This window comes from Drosophila santomea, chromosome 2L (assembly GCF_016746245.2).
Source record: "Drosophila santomea strain STO CAGO 1482 chromosome 2L, Prin_Dsan_1.1, whole genome shotgun sequence".
NCBI lineage: Eukaryota > Metazoa > Arthropoda > Insecta > Diptera > Drosophilidae > Drosophila > Drosophila santomea.
Window position 1 is genome coordinate 24,569,075 of NC_053016.2, and position 21,870 is coordinate 24,590,944.

At 38.0% G+C, this 21,870-nt stretch overlaps 1 protein-coding gene across 1 annotated transcript; it reads left to right on the forward strand.

Moving 5' to 3' along the window:
* Positions 1-7,021: 7,021 nt before the first annotated feature.
* Positions 7,022-20,790, forward strand: LOC120448688 (integrator complex subunit 3 homolog). Its single transcript, XM_039630839.1, has 11 exons — positions 7,022-7,108; positions 7,162-7,772; positions 16,649-17,282; positions 17,347-17,536; positions 17,597-17,799; positions 18,793-19,602; positions 19,661-19,818; positions 19,959-20,103; positions 20,154-20,279; positions 20,339-20,521; positions 20,579-20,790. Exons 1-11 carry the CDS (start codon positions 7,022-7,024, stop codon positions 20,648-20,650), a joined length of 3,219 nt encoding a protein of 1,072 aa, XP_039486773.1. The 3' UTR covers positions 20,651-20,790.
* The last annotated feature ends 1,080 nt before the right edge of the window (positions 20,791-21,870 follow it).

Here is a 21,870-nt window from a genome sequence, read left to right on the forward strand (position 1 = left end):
TCTTGTAATTTTCTATCGATTAACCAAAAAACTTTTTTCCACGCCCACTCTAACGCCCTCAAACCTCCAAAAATTGTGTTTTAGACTCTCCTTCTCCCTTCCACTAGCTGAGTAACGGTATCAGATAGTCGGGGAACTCCACTATAGCGTTCTCTCTTGTTCATCATACCTTTGTGGTAGGAGCTAACGGTAATTGATTATCAGTCTTATTTATTAAAAGTAGTTACAGTAGAGTTGAATTGTGATAGCCAAGGTCCGCGCAGCTGATCTGGATCGGGTTCTTGCCGGTGGGCTCGACGTCCGGGGTATCATGCTGCGGCGAGAGAATGAGTGGCCGCCGTAAGTGGTTCCTTATCGTCCTGGGGGGCTGGGAAGATATAAAACCACTTGGGGACCGGTAGGTCATCCGCAAGATAGAGAGAACCCTTATTCGGGACAGCTAGGTCAGCCGCAAGGGCGAGAGAAAGATACCTTGAAGACCTTTAGGTCAACCACAAGAGATAGAGATGGATCGGTGGTCCGAGTTCTATGTATTACCAGATCCGGCGTTGCTGCTGAACCCTGGAAGGCTTACCTTAACAGATCGCCAGCCGCCCGTTTTATATAGGCCCCGGCTAAGCCTACTTTGTCCATCGCCTGCGTGGCATATGTCTGGATTAGTATGGCCATTCTGCTTTATTCAGAGTGACTCTCCTTACTCGTAGGCGAGCGTGCGCAACTATTTTGAATTTGAAGTATTCCATATATTTAATTGCTTCATGTTTTTCGTGAACTTGATGTTTGCCCTTCAGTTTATTATATTTACATGTAATGTGTATTTAAGGTAGCGGTACGCAAGTGTGTTTTAATTTTATGCATTAGTCCTTCGACCCAGATGCAATATTTTATAAGCTCGAAGGCTGAGAGAATCTCTGATGTTATTCTGTAGCCAAATTGATGGGCTGGAATAATGTTGTGAGCTGCCATGTATAATGTTATGCGCGTTAGAAGGTCTTTTTCATATAATTTGAAAAGGCATGATAATAAACTTATTCGTGTGATCTTTTCCGGGTTTCATTATAATGATTGATTTTTTACATTTACCTGGGAAGTAGCCGAGACTTATGATTCCATTGAAGAGTTTACAAATGACCTCAACATCACATTATCCATCATCATTTTTAAAGTTATTAGGTCATCGCCTGGAGCCTTTTTTAATTTAAGCTGACTTTTGTAATCTAGTTCAGACGGAATGAAGTTGGCATAGATTCCATATCGGAGTGGATTTGAGGAAGAACATAAGCATTTGCTAAGGGGTTCGCCTGAAAGAAGCCCTGAGATGTAAGGCCAATGTTTCGGCTCTGTCTTTGTCGCTGCGGGCCCAGCAACCTGAAGAATTTCTTATCGGGGTGACGGTTTTAATTGGAGAGCCTGAATTTAGGCGGGCCCTTCACAAGAGATGCTTTGTACTAGTTGCAGGTAGTTTTTCAATATACTTAGTTGTACAATTTCAGCATCTTGCTACAGGGCCCGGTTTAGCATGTCGAGCATGTCGATCTGCTGGCTTGCGCGCCCGTCGCAGACCCCTCTTTTCCAGGACCAGCTGTTAAATTCGCAGGCTGGTTTGAACAGCTTAATTTCAATATCCTTCCTGGCTGTTGTGACGAGTAACTCTTTCAGAGAGGCGGTAGAGCAGTCGATGTCCGCTTCTATATTTAGTTGAGGACATAGCTCAATGTGGGAACTCACATACTTTCTGTATTTCATCCAGTTTATGTTGTGCTTCGTCAGCATATAGGGGTGGTCCGTAATTCTTGGGCTTTGAGGAAGGGTCAAAGGCGAGTGGTTAGATGAGAGATCCGGTAGGGCCATGGCGCTTACTAGACCGCGTGTGATGTTTTTTTTTTTCACTTTTATAAGTTGTTCGAACGCCGACGTGTGAAGACGTGTTTTTATCGAGCTTCGCACAAAATCGGTTGTTTTGATTTGAAGTGAACGACTAATAAAATAAACTAAATAAATAATCCGAAAGCGAAAGAGACGCTCTACGCGATAGCTTAAATAGATATAGTGATTCATTATCTTAAATAACAAAACTATGAGTCAGAACGAGACTCAGCGTCAGCGTGAGCAGGACGAACGCCGGCTCTCAATTCAACGCAACAACGCGTACTTTTCCTACGTCTCACCGATAACCCCCAACGCAGAAATCGAGCTGTCAATAACCCATAGCCCAAGAAACCTTCTTCTACCAAGAAATCAAGAAAGAGCGCGCTCTTGCTCTCCCGCTCTTTTAGCGCCGACACAAGCCCCGCTACCTCCAACAACAACAGCTGGAGCTATACCGACAGCCCGCTCTATTTCGTCGTCCGCTGCACCCGCTAACGCTCTGACTGAGTCAGCGAAAGAAAAAGCGCAGGCAACAAACGGTACTGCTGCACTACCAGCAAAACAAAACGAAAACGTAAAAAAGAAAGCTGGGTTGACCTGGCAGACTGGAATGGACCGCTACATTACAATAAAGCGAAAGCTCAGCCAGGAAAATTCAGATTTGGAAAACAAGCCGAAAAATACTCGCGACAACTCTACCCTGATCAACAATGTAGCCCCCGCAAATACCAAAAGATTTGCCTTGCTGGCAGAACGAAAAAACAAGAGAGAACGCTATAGTCGAGTTCCTTGACTATCTGATACCCGTTACTCAGCTAGTGGAAGGGAGAAGGAGAGTCTTCAACACTGACAGTTTTTGGCGGTTTGTGGGCGTTAGAGTGGGCGTGGCAAACAGTTATCTTGCAAGTCGATAGAAAAACTGTTTCTTTTCTTGAAAGCTTCGGCCCATATCTGGGCGGCGCACAATACTGCCTTGGCACCCTGCTGTTAAGGATTATTTGCGCTAGACAGGAAAACTATTTCTTTTCTCGAAAGCTTCGTCCCATATCAAGACTGCGTACAGGACTGTGGTCCCTGCTATTGCGTGCGCTAGCGCCCTAGCGATGGTCGCAGCCTTCCTTCTTGCTCCCGCCAGGTGTTCTTTGAGCGTCAGTCTAGTATTTAGCATGACCTCCAGGTATGGCCTCTGACTTGTTTGGTGGCTGAATCTACCTGTTTGCGGCTACCTGTTCTGCTTTGTAGTGTGCATTGTCCAGGCCAACCGATGCGAGCCACTCATCTATGGTGCAGATGCATTACCAAGGCAATCAGCTTTTCTTTGCTAAAATTACTACGGCAATATGGTCTGCGAAGCCAATCACCTTGATTCTTCCTGTCAGTTGCAGCCTCAGCCCCCCGTTTTACATGGCATTCCAGAGCAGTGGCCCAAGTACGAAGCTTTGGGGACTACGCAGGTTACCCTGTGCTCACGTGTCCCTCCGTCTGTGTCGTAAACTAACACTCGGTCACTGAAGTGGGCCTTGTTTATTCCTACCAGTGCGTCCGGTAAGCCTAGGTGCTAGCTCCTATGGTGACGTCCTATTTCGACGAGCTAAATGTATTTCTAATGTCCCTTCTATCTCCCTTTCCTTAAGAGAAACTGCATTGGCTAGAGGTCCCTTCAGCGTAAATAGCTTAGTGCAATCTTTGGCTGATGGAGCGCTCAATAACCTTGCCCATGTGGTCAATCAAGCATATCGGATTACAAAGATATATTAAGGACAATTATGGATGTCTTCCATAATTATGGAGTGTGCAACATTCGCAAGAAAAAAGTTGGACGCGAATTATGCTCGACATTCTCGGGAAGTTTAACTTCTCAAGGAGTTGAACACGTACCTCTTTAGGAACCCTATGGGCCCTTTTATTTTCCCTTTCAATGGCGTCACAGACTTGTTCGGCATCAGACAAGTCTAATAGCAATCTCTGCTTTATTTGAATTTTAAAAATCTAATTATTCAAGTTAACATCTTGAAAACCCAGCAAATATGCTTCCGGGTTTTACGGGTTTTAGTAATTTTCGCAAGGCGGACTTTGAAGCGGCTGTCGCGTGGTTTTTAATTGGGTGGCGAAAGTACCCTGGATGCATGAGTACTTCGTTTGTTTCAAACACCAGCTAGATCCTATAGACGTTAAGTTTGGAGTTTCGACATCGGTAATAAATGCAATACGTCGGTAAGCGCGCTGTGGAGCCACGGAATCGGCATCGCAACAAGGCTAAGGCGTGACAGGGCATCTGCGACGACGTTAGATTTCCCAGGTTTTAGATTTTCTAGACTTCCATCGCTTTAATTTAGCGTTGAAGTTTGTATTGCCCACGGCGAACGTGAGCGGCTAATCGTCGGTGAAAACCCTTATACGACCCGCGCCATACAGATAAAAACGGAGGTTGTCCAAAGCCCACACTATTGCCAGCAATTCTATCTCGATGGTGGCATAATTTGCTTCCGTTGCGCTCCAAGAGATATATATTGAGCCCATCGGAGGAACCCTTTCTCTGATCAACTTAAGGGGGTAGTCACCCTTCGCGGTTTGAAAAATTCGGTTTTTTTTTTATTTGGAAAACTTTAATGTAGACATGTCCTGTGAAGAATTTGATGGAGATATCGAGCCTCAAACATAGCCATGTAATGCCTATTTACATCGCTCAGAAGCGTATCATTAATCTTTAAACGCGATTTCCCAAAAGTAGTGTTTTTCAAAACGGTCGTCAAGAATTTTTCGAAACCATAAAAGATATCCTAAATCTGTAAAGCGTCACTTATTCACAAAACATCAGGCTATGGCATGACACAAGCTTTTTTTGAATAAATTTTTTTTCGTTTTTTGTTCATTTTTTTAAATTGCTGCCATTTTGTGTAATTTTCAATTTTGAAAAAAGTTGGTGTCATGCCATAGTCAACGTTTTTAAGATTAATTAAAAAAAACATTTTTTTTGTTTCAAGTTTCTGAAGGCAAAATATCATTTCGACCGTTTGACCTCGTCGCACGGGCAGTGGTGCATTCAACGACGCGCAAATGTCAAATTTCACTACAGTTTCATGCGGTTTTTTTATTTTCTTTGAGTTTAAGCATTATTTAATTAAATAAAAAATTTTTTGTTCAAATACCATGTGTAGTTTTTTTGCAATCCATCCTTGAATAAGAGTCCCGAAATTTGAGCGCGGAGGTAGACGACCCCCTTAAGAAATAACCGCACTAGGGCATAGCTTAAAGCATCAGAAGTTAAATAAAAAGTTTTATTGAAATCAGAGAACGCCAATAGTTCAGAAGAAGAAAGTATGGCCTTCAGATGTGAGAACATAATCCATCATCTCTGAAAAATTGCTAGGGCGTTCCTTAAACCAAAGGTAAGGGGAAAGAAATCGTATATGCGTTTATGGTTGAAACGGCGGTATTGGGGATATCCCGCGTGGTAAAGTATTCCGCTTTTCCAAAGCTCGTCAATAGCTCTGGAATAATCACCGGATATCGTGAGAGCGTGACGAATAACCCCCGCGTTAGGGGGCGTGCCACTGGAGCCGTCCCTGTAGCCCGAACGATGAGATTGGATTGGATCTGAGCCCGGATTATAAGAGGGTGTCCAACCTGTCAGTTGGAATGGGCCCGAAAATCGGGAAGCACCCGGAAATTGGTATTGTTAGCGAGGATAAGAGAACCTAATTGGAACAGGATTGGTTGCCACTCTTAAGACAATTTCATGCAATAGGAGTAGGCCTCCGATTTACACCTCGATTGAAGACACCCAAAGCGCTATCTCTGTAAGGGGTGCGACTTCCATTCCTCAAATTGCCTAAATTCAGCGAAAAGTGACCTTTTACCAGCATGACCTTTACTAAGCGCTAGCTTAGAAGTCAGATGTCTTTCCTTGTGTGCGAACATGGCAAAAACAATTTGGTCAAGTCACTCTACAATCCATCCAATACGGTATGAAAAATGTATACATTTTTTTATTTTTTGTTTTCGATTTTTTTTTAAATGCCTTTAACACTTTAAAAATGGGTTTGATTTGATGAAATCAGAGATCTTATTTATTGTTTATATTCAATTTCTACCGAGGTACCGAAAACATTTTGAAAACGGTTGCTCTAAAAACTCACTCCTAAAATTTTAAAAATGCTTTTACATTATACCAGATATGGGCCCGCCCTTCTAGCCCCACCAAACCGTCCCAAGCTGTAATGCGAACACATTTCAAAAATTCGTAAAAATTTTTAATTTTATTATTCTGTTTTCACCAATTTTTATCGATATTCCAGAAAAGTGTTTAAATTTCTCGTTCGCACTTCTACTAGCTGGGTATCGAATAAGCGAAAACTACACCATAGAGTCCTTTTTTGTTTTTTTTTGTAATTTTATAATAAGTTTCAAAATTTGTATCATAAGCCAATGTTGGTTTACGCCTAACCGGCCCGAGCACAACCATTTAATCTAAAACCTATTAAAAAGAAACCTAAGGCAAGAATATATAACAAAATGTCGGGTTGGGAACGCATTGTTGGAGGGTTTAGGATATAGTTAAAAACAAAATCCATAATCAGTTTGTATGATAAACATAATTGAATACCTACCAGCAATCCAAAAACTAACGAACTCAAATCGACTCAAACTTGTTTTCTCATGACTGCTTGTGGAGCGGGGTTTCAGTAGGATTTCCAAAAAATAACTCCAGGACATAAGTTTAAAACGAATTTTTAGCACGGAAATCGCAAGCTACCGACTTGTAAATAAGGACAAGCCAGTGTGAACGGGTCGCAATAACGTTTTCTTCCCCATTGCTAATATTCTCTTTATTTTCAACGTTTTTATAAAAGAGAAATTCGTCTCTTAATATATTTGTTTCTGGAACTGACAGATACTTATAACGGTTATAATGGCAATCAAAGTTTTATATGTTAAAGTCAATTATATTATTGGGATGTACTCTGTGGGATAAAGTTATAACACACAATTCATGGTCGGCTTTAAATCGAAATTATTTTGAGGTATTTCACGCTTAGAAAATGTTCCCACGTATAGTAACTTATGTTTGTTATTAGAATTCGCTTATTAAAGTCACACATTGTGCAATCCCATTAACCGTAAAAAAAACTTGATGAAATTGCACCTTCAGATGGAACAGCAGCAATCAAAAAATATTGTTCACGTCTCAAAGTTGTTCGTTTGCACGGCTGTTGACTGCAAAGATGATATTGAAGAGGTAATAGTGCTTCACTAATTCTCGAAAAATATATAACATTTATTATGTTCTAGAAATTTGAGCGTTCATTTGTCACTCTACAGATGAAAATTTCTGGTCTCAGTGATAAAGAGATGCACGATATGTTATCACAAGCTGTGTGCAAAGACAAACAGCATGAGGAAATATCAATCGGCTTTCTCTACATAATGCTTACCGACCCTTCTATGGCTCCCAAAACATATAGGGACGTTACGCTCGTATCTAGAGACGGAATGAATGGCATTGTCACAAACCTCACGTTTCTGGTCGCTGAGAAATATACTAAGCTCACGGAGGTAGCTAGAAGACAATTAATTTGGTTGTTACGGGAATTCGTAAAGCATCAGGTTCTAAGTGTTGAAAATGTAATATGGAATTGTTTGCGGCAGGCTGGCGGAGGAGACGTATCCTCCAGAAATCTTTTTCTTATCGAGAGCCTTTTGGACATATTTATCGAGTTTAGAACGTGGTTGGAAGGCAACCCATTTCTCGTTCAGTCAACTGTTTACAGCTTTGTACGCCTAATAGAAGACCACGCAAATCCTGCTCTGGTGTCGCTTCGGCAAAAAGAAGTAAAGTTTACGATATCATTGATCCGAGAAAGATTCCATGATATTATACCACTAGGAAGGGATTTTGTACGGTAAATATAACATTAAATTAATAATCGCATCAGTACATATTTAACACCTTGCCCTTACCTTCAAATTTTTTAAATCATTAAATTTTCATATTTTAAATTTGGACTAATTTATAAAGAATTTTAAACAGTAGAAGTTCGTATTATATAGGCCGTTTTTTCAACGACCTTTTTTTTGGCTCGTACTCAAAATAGACCAATTATTTGGTTGCTTATAAAGCATTTATATAAAAAAAAACTTGTAACTTTTTAAATCCAATATATTAAATTTAGACATACGAATAGAACTTATGGACAAAGAAATATCCAAATAGGCGTGCCTAATTAATACATTTTATATAGTTACGTTTGTCTTCAAATAATTTAAAAAAGACTTACAATCTTGGTGGTCATCATTTTTAATCTATTGTATTTAGACAAAACGTTTGAAAAGCATACATAGATTTTATTTTGAAATGTCTTTTCAATGATGTAGCACAAGTCTCATTTGTTCGGATATGGGAGGAGGAAATTAATCTTGTTTTTAATATTAAGGTTTCAGCTCTCTTACTTCTACAGCCATATATACATATATTTCAAAGTCTTGGTATGCAATCCAATCTTGTAAGGATGACTCCCTAATATTGAGCAGGAAAAGCATATTTTAATTTCTTTCCATCTTTTCGCACATTTTCTGACGAGGAACGCCACAACGTGCACAATGGAAGTGTAAGAACGAGGTTTTTAGCTTTCTAAAAGGGAAAAAACATATTAACACATTAAAACACGTGGTTCCGAGCCTCACCCCAAAAGCGTCCGCGCTAAGCGTGGCCCTTGCTTACACTATGAATACGCTAGCATTTTAGCTTGAAAGTAAAAAAAATTATTTTTACTCAATTTACTCAATACTTTTTGTAATATATTTTGCTGTAAGAAGGTAGAGTTAGCCATTTGCAATTAAACTTTTCGCAAAATCCCCTTTAGAGGCCAAAGAAAGGATATTTTTGGCAGTCGCTTTGAAGACAATTGTTATACCCTTTATTCGCAGAGCAAAAGGGTATACTAGATTCGGTGAATAGTATGTAACAGGCAGAAGTAAGCGTTTCCGACCGTATAAAGTATAAATATTCATGTTTGGATTAATAGCCGAGTCGATCTGGCCATGTCCGTATGAACGTCGAGATCACAGGAACTACAAAAGCTAGTAAGTTGAGATTAAACATGCAGACTCCAGAGACAAAGTTTGTCAATTCATGTTGACACGCCCACAAACCGCCAAAAACTGTCAAAGGGTATAAAAACAAGATGAGTTTAAACATTTGCTATATTTTGACTGTACAGATCTCTGCGCTCAGCCTGCTTATATAGGTTTCCCTTAAGGGTTATTCCTTATTCAAAGTCCACGGTTTTATTGTTAGCCTGGTCCAAAGTCCAGCTTGATACCATTGCTCTCCTTAACCTGGCACATCGACGCGTACTGTGTTCTGGCTGTTCTGCTTCAGTTCGTGCCCTCTTTCTACCAGTTCCGTTTTTCAAAACTCGCTACGGATTCCGTTTCTCCAAACTCTCTTTCTGGACTCCTCGGTTTTGCACTGCTGTTACTACGCGTAACAGGCAGGCCCTCCTTGAGCAATTGACATCTGCATTTGTGCGGAGTTCTAACTCCTCACAAAACAATGTAAAACAAGAGAGAACGCTATAGACGAGTTCCCCCACTATTTGATACCCGTTACTCAGGTAGATGAAATAGAGGAAAAAAAACATAACTACATAATACCAAAATGAAAATCATCAAAACGTTTCTCAAAAGTGTGAGCGTGGCAGTTTTGGGCGTTAGGGTGGGCGTGAAAAATATAAAAATATTTAATATCTGATACCCGTTACTCAGCTAGTGGAAGTGCGAAAAAATATCAATACTGACTGTTTTTGGTGATTTGTGGGCGTTAAGTCTAAAGCGTGCTAAATGTTTTTGGGAAAATCCAGAGAAATTGTGGCCGTAGCAGTTTTGGGCGGTTTGTGGGCGTAAGGGTGGGTGGCAAAATTTTTTTTGGCAGATTCATAAAAATTTGCAAAGCTAATAAAAAACCGAAAAAATATCAAAACATTTTTCAAAAGTGTGGGCGTGGCAGTTTTGTGCGGTTTGTGGGCGTTAGGGTGGGCGTGGCAAAGTTTCTTTGCAGATCGAAAAAAGTTACAATACTAATAAAAAAATATCAAAATATTTTTTAAAAGTTTGGGCGTTGCAACATGAATAGACAAACTTGCGCTGCGTCTATGTCACTGGAGTCGGCATGCTGAATCTCAACTTTCTAGCTTTAATAGTTCCTGAGATCTGGACGTTCATACGGACGGACGGACGAGCATGGCCAGATCGACTCGGCTATTGATCAGGATCAAGAATTTATATACTTTATATGTTACATACTTTTCATGAGTCTTTTACTCTACGAGTAACGGGTATAATAATAAATTACATAGTTGTCGGGTTAACGTTGTCGTTTTCGTTATTGTTCAATATTTTCTCGATTTAAAGTACTAGCGTTGAAAGATCTCTATGATTGTAGATGGCGAATATTCACGTTTGCATTGCTCAGCCGTTCGTCTCAGCCTCCCCGTATGTAAGTCTATTTGACAGGCATTCGGCTTTCCTCGCAGTGCGCACGAGTACACGCACGACAATCGTAAATTCTAGAACTGTAACTTTTACCCCATAGGCAACTCTACCTATTAACAACAACCTTATTAACCATTTAATCTCCGATACGGCCATTCTGACAAATTACACGTCGTCGTGTAACATAGTTACAATTTAAATTCGATTCAATATCGTAACAATACAAACTAATTTCTTAAGATGTATCGTAATTTTCACCATTTTTAGTATGCTGGTTACATATCTTCTTCAGTTATTAACAATTTTTCATAATGTTCAAAATCTTGTTATTTTTCATTTTCATAGTCAGCTTTAGTGCCAGGTACTACCAATTATCCATCGACTACTGTCTCACTACAGTATACAAGCTATCAAGCTGCTCTTCCGTCTATTTCAACGAATTCTCTTTGCGGTTTAACCTCGATCTTCAGCTAATTTGATACACCTGCCCATATAGCATTATTCTTAAACTATAGTTACATTAAATCTTTGCATTTTAGTTTCATTATATTTTTAAATTTAAAATTCAACATTCATTGTTATCTCTATGGTTTCCTTTTGATTCCGTAAAGGCCCCACACGCCATTTGCCAATCATAATGGTCAACTTGTGCTTGCTCAATGACGCAGGTATCTTAAGTCTCAAAACCTTATCGCCAAACAACAAACAATACAGACGCTTTGCATCAGCCAGGTTATTTCCACTTCAACTCGTTAACAACACCTGTGTTCTTCCGCTATTCTCAACCTGACACAGCATATCACACAGATATCTTGCCACAATCTTAACAAGATTCAAGCGGGATTTCCGACTCATTCGAAACATAACCATCTGGCATCCGGGGCAAATTCTCAAGGCAATATTTATATGACCGATTATTATGCAATGACTTCAATGTATACCGATCTCCATCTAAAACTTCATTGATCCTACCTTAAACTTTGGATCTAATTTAGTTTGATGACGTTCTTCATTTTTTAATAAAACTAAATCTCCAATTTTATGTCTTACAACTGCTGCCTTATTTCTGTCAAATCTATATTTATAATTACTAGCCTGAATATTTAAATTCACTACTGCCCTGTCTTTAACATTTTCTTTATCTACCTCCATCTCTGTGTCATACGGTGGCACCAAGCCAATCAGCATTTCTAGCGGGCATGCTTTGGTTGCACAATTAATTGTGCGATTCAATGCAAGTTGTACCTCGCCAGGAGCATCCTGCCATGATCTGTTACTTGATTCCACCGCAGTCAAGAGATTCTTGACTGCAAACTTTCCGCTGGTAAAACATCTACCCTGATCGGTTAATATTCGGTTCGGAACACCCAACAAAGAAATTGATGATTTTAATGCCTGCACGCAACTATCAGTGTCCATCTTTGAAGTGTGAAACAAATAAACGAATTTGGTTAGAGAGCATCAATTTGTACTATGCCATATTCCTTAATATCACGTAGTTCTTCCTACGTAATTTACCCGTTATATCGATATGCACTGTATGCCATGGGACATTTACTTTTGGGATTGGATGTAACTCTGCTTGTATCTTCCCAGATGAACCCTTTACAGTTTTACACGTTATACAACTGTCGACAAACTTTCGAACTCATTTTGGCAAACCAATAATATTGATGTCTTATCGAGAGTAACTTCCCAACCTAAATGCATAACGTACTCATGAACTTGATTGATTTCCGACCATCGAAATGCATGCGGCACTACTGGCACACAACGAGTCCTTCCATTCCTCTGTATTTTACGAAACAAGACCCCTTTTCTAAGCTCATAAGTCTGGGCAATATCATCTGTGAAATCTTATGTTTTCAGATTAATAGCAATATCAGAAATTTCAGAATCCTGACGTTGGTCAGCTGCGAGCCAATCATTTGAGATTTCTGCTAAGTTTACACGTTTTTCTAGGATTTTAGTCTTTTGAACTGGTGTTGCATAAGGCACGTGATTCCTGGATAAAAAGTCCACATGCGCCATGCGCTTTTCTTTCCTATATTCTATTTTTAAATCATAAGATTGGAAGTATGCCCACCAGCGATGCAGCCTAGGTGTTAGTTCAATTTTTGTTCGCGATGCTTTTAGCGAATTGCAATCCGTAAATCCAACAAACTCTCGTCCGAGCAAATAATGCCGAAAATGTTTAACTGATTCAAAAACAGCCAATGTTTCCAATTCATACGAATGGTAGTTAGACTTAGCAGGGCAGGTGGTTTTATACTCCTATAATACTCCACCACATAAGGATCCCCCTTGATCCGATAAATTAGCATTGCTCGCATCAGTATGCAATTCTATCGGATGTTGTGGGTCAAAAATAACTTGTACTGGCTCACTTGTCAGAATAGTGATAACATTCTTCCTAATCTCCTTAAAATCATCAGTCCAGTTAAAAGTGTTTTTGCTCGAAGTTAGTGAATATATTGGTTTCATGATCTGAGAGAATCGAGGAACAAATTTTCGAAAATAAGACGCCAATCCAACAAATTGTCTTACGCTTGTCAATGTTTGCGGCGGCGGCAAAGATTGGGTTTTATTTCTCCTCATAACCCAGATATTGTAACGCAGTCTTAAGAAACCCACATTTGGGCTGCAGTCAAAACATCTAACACAATTTTTAACTCTATAGTGGACGACACAATCATGATATCATCCATATAGACTATTACGTAAGAATGAGCGAGATCTCCCAACGCGTTGATAACCGCTCGTTTAAAAACGGACGGAGCGTTCTTGAGGCCGTCTGGTGTTACAAACACTGTACATTCGATAAAATCAGGATGTATAGGAATCTGATGGTAACCACTAGCCATATCCAACCACGTAAAGTTTTTTGCCCCAGCTAACCTAGCTATTTGGTCATTGATTAATGGCAAAGGAAACCTGTCAGCGACCGTATTGTTGCTAAGTTCACGCAAAGGCGATCTGATCCATTTCTTTTTACTAAAATTATTGGACTTGCATAGGGAGAACAACTAGGTCGAATAATGTTACACCTCAACAATTCGGTGATTCTTTCTCGTAAAATTTCTTTTTCATTTGGACTTAATCGATATGGTCTCCGTTGTACCGTTTTACTAGGACGAATTGTCATTTTCACCTGAATTAACTTTAGAGCAATTATTAACGGGTCTTTGCCCTTACCGACTAATTCGGTATCAATATTATTTGAGAAGGATAATGGCTTACTAACCTCAGGCTTAGGATTAAACAAAATATGATATCCTTCACCAAGTATTTCTCTACCTATTATAATGTCATTTACAATAGAATCGTTTGGTACGATATGAAACCATATTTCTAAAGTATTTTCATTAATTTTACATTTGCATAGTTTCTGCTGCCTGCACGGAATTCCAGCACTTCCTATACCTCGGATAATGACGACATTATAAATTGTATTACCAACAAATTTATCAGCAACACTGTTTCGAATGAGTGAACTTTCCGCCCCAGAGTCAAAACAAATCGGAAAGAGCTTCACTTGTCATAGTTCCTTTTGGTTCGGACACAGAGCACTGATTTACTTTCTTCTCGAATGTTCCAGGTTTTTTCATTGTTAATGCACCCATTCGCCAAATGTCCAAGCTGTCCACAACGATAGCAGGTGACGTTTCGCAAATCCCGCTGCTGCTGTTGCTTGACTTCCACGTAAGATCGCTTGAGTCGACATTCCGCCATCATATGACCAGGCAGCTTGCATGCGTGGCATATTATTTTGGCACGCTTGTGATCTCCGCCAGTATCTCCGTGTGTCCAGCACTGCGCTTCTTCTCAAAGGTAAACGCCTTTAACTCCATCTGCAGTTGGTTCCTCGAGCTTACGTCTGACGAAAACGCCACACGCTGCAAACGGCTGTCAAAATTCGCCATGTGTAGTTCAGTTGACACAGCTATTTGCTCGGCTGTCATGTTGCGCCATTTTGTTGTCAACGTTGTTACCATGCGGCTTGCATACCACTGCATGACACTCAATATGTGCTGGACGACTGTTTAGCAGTTTCAAAATTGCGGCTGCCGGTGTCTTCTTCACTTCAAAGCGTTGTAGAAACAACTCACGGTACTGTTCCCAAGTAATGCCAGTATAGCAGATTAGGGTCAGCCATGACGAAGCACTTCCCTGCCTGCAGTCATTTAGCAACATAATTAAGTTACTTCCTTTAATTGTTTGTTCTTCCATAACGATATTTGCAGTTGCGCACCATTGAGCTGCATCAGCGCCAGCCACATCCGGAAGCTTCGGAAGCACCACTTGATTTTGCGGACGCGCCGAAGACTGCATGACTTTGCACATCTCCAAAAAATTTCCATTTTGCATTTCCAAGACAATGCTCAATTGGTCAGCAGAAAGTGCTGGAGTTGGCACAGATCCCACTTCTAATGTCGGGTTAACGTTGTCGTTTTCGTTATTGTTCATTATTTTCTCGATTTTAAGTACTAGCGTTGAAAAATCTCTATGATTGTAGATGGCGAATATTCACGTTTGCATTGCTCAGCTGTTCGTCTCAGCCTCCCCGTATGTAAGTCTATTTGACAGGCATTCGGCTTTCCTTTCACTTCCTCACAGTGCGCACAAGTACACGCACGACAATCGTAAATTCTAGAACTGTAACTTTTACCCCATAGGCAACTCTACCTATTAACAACAACCCTATTAACGGATATGCGGGTATTTCAAATAAACCATTTAATCTCCGACATTCTTTTTAACGAATCTAGTATTACCTTTTACCAAAGACATTAGAATAACAAGATGCATAACGCCATACGATTTTTTTGCACACGATTTCTTCGTGCTGGCTCTAGAGCTCGCTTTAGGCTCTCTCGAAATTTTCTTTAAAAGCTAGAGAGCGGAGAGCTCTAGAGCCAGCAGCTCTCTTGTACGCATACAGCGCCAGCTGACCACTGTATTGGTGCACACGTATGCACATGCATTGTAAAAATGACAAAATGTGCCCTTCATTTTAGAAGTTCTAAGACTTTACATCTACATATATTATTTTGTATCAATTGCCACAACCTAAGAACTCTAGTTTTGCATTGCCTTAACATAACAATTATTCACATTTAACATAGAAATAATTATAGCAAAATCTATGTACATAATAATGCATAATAATTTTCAAATATGACTTTATATTAGAATAATTGTCATTCGAGTATTTAGCGTGCGACGTGTGAAAAATATAAGAAGACAATGATTCTTCGGTACCGATGTCCGCATTTTGTGCTTCAAGAAATCAATTTTGCAATGGACAGTTTCCATATTTTTATTTATTTAATAAATAATATTTTTGTTTATGAATTATTTTTATGAAATATATTATATGTAATTTCTTTTTTTCGAAATTCTTAAAATACAGTAGTTATAATAATTTACTTTGTATACGTTTTAATTATTTACTATAGTTATTTAGTCAAATTACTAGTATGAAAATGACCCATTTTCAGTTTTTAAAATGCAAATAAGATTCAGTCAAATTATTTTGTTATATTTTATTATGATATTTAAAAAAAAAACACGCAATTATGGGTGTTAAGAAAAGCTCTACGAGTAACAAACTATAATAGTTATAAATTTGTTTTTTAGATCAAAACTAGTTTCGGCCAGAAAATCGTCTTCAAGCACAAGCACGCACACATACACACTATCTCCTTTATTGTTTTTACTCACACAAGCAAGTCAATTCTATTTTTAGATTTTTACGCTCTGAATTTTAGGCGAGCGAAAAAATAGCAATTTTGGTCGGCACCAAAAAAGTGGCTGCATAGTGCAATACCAATGTATGGCCGTTACGCATCTTGTTATTATAATGTTATTGCTTTTACTCTACGAGTAACGGGTATAAATATCAAAACATTTTTCAAAAGTGTGGGAGTGGCAAACATTTTTTTGTCAAATCGATAGAATTTTTTGAGACATTATATATAACATCTTTTCAGTTTATATATATTCAGTTATATTGATCTGTTAGGGATCGAGAATGAGGAAACTTTTGAACTTTATAGAATTTTATTCTAAAAGATTTATTCTTCAATAGATCCAATCATCATTGCTAAATTGTCTAGACTAGTGATATCGATCAAGAATATACATATATATTTATTAGGGTCAGAAACGCTTCCTTCTCCTATACTTTTCACCTAATATAGTATACCCTTTCACTTTATGATTACGGGTCTAACAAATCAATAAAAACATATTTTTGTTATTTTATTTAAACTTTTATTTACAGCCTCCTACAAAACGTAGCTAGAATTCCTGAATTTGAACAACTGTGGCGTGATTTAATTTTCAATCCTAAAATATTGCATCAAACTTTTAACGGAATTTGGCAATTACTGCATATACGGACAAGTCGGAGGTTTCTGCAATGCCGTTTACTGCCTGAGATGGAAAGAAAAATAAGCTTTTTAGCATCGTCTGTCAAGTTTGGAAGTCAGAAGAGATACCAAGATTGGTTTCAGGAAAAATACTTTGCTACACCTGAGTCTCATAGCTTGCGATCTGATCTAATTCGCTTTATCATAAATGTTATACATCCCACTAACGATATGTTGTGCTCTGATATAATACCGCGATGGGCAATCATAGGCTGGCTCATCTCGTCCTGCACCAATCCGATTGCTTCGGCGAATGCAAAGTTGTCATTATTTTATGATTGGTTATTTTTTGATCCTGCAAAGGATAATATAATGAACATAGAGCCTGGAATTTTAGTTATGTACCACTCTATAAGAAATCATCCATTTGTTAGTAGCACGTTGTTGGATTTCTTATGTCGTATTACAAAAAACTTTTTCGTAAAACATGAAGATAAAATCCGTATCGGTGTTTACAATTCATTAAAATTAATTCTGGAAAAGCAGGTAATATATATGTCTATATAACCAGTTTTTTATTTAATTTTTATTAAATTTTTTCTAAAATCAGGTGATACCAAATTTGCAACCACTCTTTGAGTCACCCAAACTTGACAGAGAACTGCGTAATTTAATAAGGGATAATTTTAGAGAGTTTTTATCACCGTCTGCTAATCTGGGTCAACTTCTTTACCCTTCCATGCATCCAACTCAGGGTCATATTATAAAAAAAGAGAGCGACCAAAGAATTTTACATTGTGGTTGGTATAAATGATTTATATTACTATCGAAAAATAATGTGAATAAAAATTTATTGACAGAAAACATGGACCTTCATGAAACTGGGCTCATCAATACTAGTGGGTCGAACATATCGCTGCTTGATGAGGACATAAAAATATCACTCGTGCCAACGGATCTAGAAATTGAAAGTGTTTTTAGCGATGAAACTGCTGAAAATTTGAAAAGAGTTCACAACATTGAAGAGAATACGGATGACGATGACGACCTACCTTTATCAAAGGTTTTAAGTTTGGAAATTTCATTTAAAAAAAATTATATAAAAAGATATGCCAAATTTGTTAAAAAACTGGTAGAAGAAAGCGTTTTCGGCTCTTCCTTAATGTATTGTATTCTTGATCAGATCTACGAGTCGATTTGACCATGTCCGTCCGTATTAACATCGAGATCGGGAAATATACAAGATAAAAAGTTAGGATTAAGCATTATGAATTTAGTGACGCCAACGTTGTGTAAGTTCGATTGCGACGATTCTTGATCAGGATTAATAGCCGAATCGATCTGCCTATGTCCGTCAGAAGAAGTATGTCCGTCAAAACTATAAAAGCTAGAAAGCATGCAGGTTCCAGAGACGCATTGCAAGTTTGTTGACCTACGTTGGGTCCAAAACTGCCACTTCCACAGTTTTAAAAATGATTTGATATTTTTTTTATAATCCTGCATATTTCTTTCGATTAGCCATAAATTGTTTTGTCAGGCAAAACTGACCAAAACTTCACCCCCACACTTTTGACAGATTTATGAATTTTTTATTTTAATACCGTCTTTGAAACTTCTACCGATATCCCAAAACAAATTTAAAAATAGCTTGATGACACTTTCATTAGCTAAGTAACGCGGATCTGATAGTCGGGAAACTCGACTATAGCGTTTTTTTTTACTTTTCTAATATGTTATCTGTCTTGCCATTTTCTATCTTGCAAATCAATTTGGTCTTATCCGCTATAAATCAGAAGAACGGCCCGAAATTGTATTAATATGTTTTTGTTGATTTGTTTATATACCAAAAATGTTTTAACTACGCGTACGAACCGTAAAAATCTGTGACTTCCACAACTTTAAAAATTGTTTCTCTTTTTAAGTTTTATTTTTATTCCTGATTTTTATCGATATTTCAAAAAAATATGGAAATGCCGCTGCAATTCCACTATATGAGTTACATGTTTCTGATAGTAAAGAAACTGGACTATAGTGTTCTCAATTGAATTTATTACAGGTGAGACTAAAAGAAAAGCCAAGAGTAGAACTAGCAGAATCAATAGCCGATTCATTCGATGCATTTGTTACGAAGCGTAACTCATACACCTGGGAGGCATTCTTGAAAGATTTCCGGCCATTACCAGCCTCTGCCTTTGAAGAGTTTCAGCTAAACTATGTGATATCAAATACTGTTTTAATTTTACGGGAGACTTTGCCTCAACAAAATATATTTTCTGAGAGCAAAACAGAAGAAAAACATTTGGCAAAAAGTATAAGTTATCCCTTGTACGGTTTGTTTCGATTTCTATATGAAAACGATGAGAAAAGCAAAAAACCATTTCAAATCTTGTTGTCAGAGATTTGTGAAGGAATACCTGAAATTGGCTATTTGCTTCTGTACTTTATGAAAATTTATTGTAAGCTTCAAACGCGCAAAAACTCTCAACAATCATATCAGTTTAAAACCATTATTTATCGACAAATTTGCGATGCAGTAGATGAAAAAATCGGCAACTGTCTGATACGGGATCTTGATCTGCTGGAAAAGGAAAACACAAATATTTTTCTATGGCTTCTTCCTGACATTTATAGAGAATTTAAGTCAATAGCTACAAATAACACTGATCTGTTGCGAATAACACTCCGCTGCGTAGACGCGAAAAATGTACGTGACATATTATATTCGGTCGCACAAGGGAAACTTACAATATTTAAACAAGATGGACTCATTGATTGCATAAGAGAAAGCCTCGATTTTGAGACTTACGAACAGTTTTGTCTTTGGCAAATTGTTCAAGCTCACGATGTACCCTTAAGGTGTATACAGGTATGAGACATAAGTATTGATAAATGCTTTTGACTATTTCACTGGATTTATTGTTTAGGATCTATTGCCAGAATTGGAAGCCGGAAGCCACCCCGAAGCATTAAGCCATTTTCTGTTATTGCTTAAAAATGAAGAACCCACAAATGAAATAATTCGATTAATGCTCAGCCGAGAAACCAAGTCAAAAGGCGATCCATTTGTAACCTCAGCCTTAAGGTAAATAATTGCAGCACGATACGAAAAACATTGTAGAAGTTTAGAAGATTTCGATATATTTAGTTAATTCTTATCTTTTAATATATGCAAGAAAGCAAAGCCTTAAAAACAAAAACTAATCAAATTCAATAATCCAACAGATTCTGGTGCCAACGCTATGAGGAAAAACTGTCTGAAATTATTGCCTCCCTGCTTACATCAAAATATCCCAGTTCATCTCCCAACAAAAGAAAACGACCCCCTAAGGGGATTTCTGTCTCGACTAGCACTCCTTCTGCTGATCAAGTGCGTTTGAAAGTTTTAATTTAAACACATTATAAACATATTTTATACAGGTATTAAATCATCTGGAGCATTATAGAAGAAGTTGCAGACATGGTACTGGAACTGGCCTTTACGTTCATGATATGATGCAAAGAGCACTTCAATCGGCGTACTCTCACAGTAACGATAGCACCAAGGTATGTTTAAACAAATTAGCTTACATAAACTTGATAATTTTCTGTCACGTTGTCCGCAGAAACAATTTAGTGATTTGTTTGCCCTGGCAGCAGAAGAAGACACCACAGTTGGCCGGCGCGGTGGAAGTGGACGTGGACGTAAACAACCAGGGAGTAAAAAAGATGTCAGTACTCATGGGACAAGTAAAAAAAATGCGGAAATGGTTAAAACAATATACTCCTCCGATGAAAATTCTAGCGAGGTTGGTTGATAAAATCTCTAAACCCGTACTAAAATATAATATGTTATACATTTTTAGGAAGATTGGTCAAAATCTAAAATGACGCAAACAGCTAAGAGAAGGAAAAAAGCTAATAATGATTCTGACTGACAATTAGAACTTTGTTCACTAATTAGTTACATAGCAGATAAAGAATTAAAAGCGGATTTCGAGCTTTTTCAATAAAAAATAATTCGCTAGTTACAATTATTAAACTATTAAGAAATAAAAAAGAGAACAAACATATTAAAGTTAGTGTATGTTGAAGATAAATCAATTTTTAGAAGTTTTTTAACAAACCGAGTGTGTTTGAAATTTAATTTAGAATTAGGTGTGTGCTTTGTGTTTTAGATATCTCTTTTTATCATTTTCGCTTTAAAATAAATGGCGGCGCTCAGTAAATTTTTTTAGGTTTTCCATCCGTCTCCTACCTTGAATGACAGTTTGGTAAAATAAAAAACACAACTGTTTATGAAAATAAAAATAATTAAATGCATTTAATTTTTATATTTTTAGAAATATATATGTGGGTTGTGATTAGCCTTTTAAATAAGTTCACACAATTCCACTGAGTTTTTATTATAAGTTAAAATTAATATTATGCTGCGTTTAAAGTATTGATAATTACTGATTTAGATTGATTATTGTTTATGGTTTTTTGCCGAGAGCGTCGTTTGTTTGCACGTCTTCTACTTTTTCGTCGTAAAAACCTCTTTGCACGTATTTTCCGTTCTCCTGTCGGTGCCCTATTCCGGTTCAGTGGGAGTGCATTTGTGAGGCGCGTTTTGAAATTTCCCACCGAACTGAGGATTTAAGCGTTATGAGAACATCATGAAATTTCTTACTCAAATTACTTTCGATTTCATCCAAATTAAATTCTTCAAGCTCGATCAGAATTTTCCTAAATGTTTGTTGTAGCTCATCAAAAAGCTCCAACCTTACATGGAGAACGGAATCGTCAGAAGAAGTTAACGCAGAACTTGACAAAGAATTCGCTAACCGTTCTATTTTGTTTGCATCAGCGGTAACGTTTCATGGCAACAACAACAAATTCGGTTCAAGCGGGAAGATAATAGTAAAAAAGAATTAGATGTAGCTTCCGTTATTTGGCTATGTACGCGCAGAAATATAACTCTTTTTGTATGCAATCTTGCGTCATTTTTAATGTTTGCTGCCTTTGATTTTGTGTGAATATTGCAGACACAAATTGTGGTTCAAAAACGCACTCAGCAACAGCAGCCAATTATTAAATATAAATAAAGCCTTAATCGTCTTTGTACGATTTTAACTATATATTGTTTATGCGAAAATCACGTTTCGTTTCCAGAGAT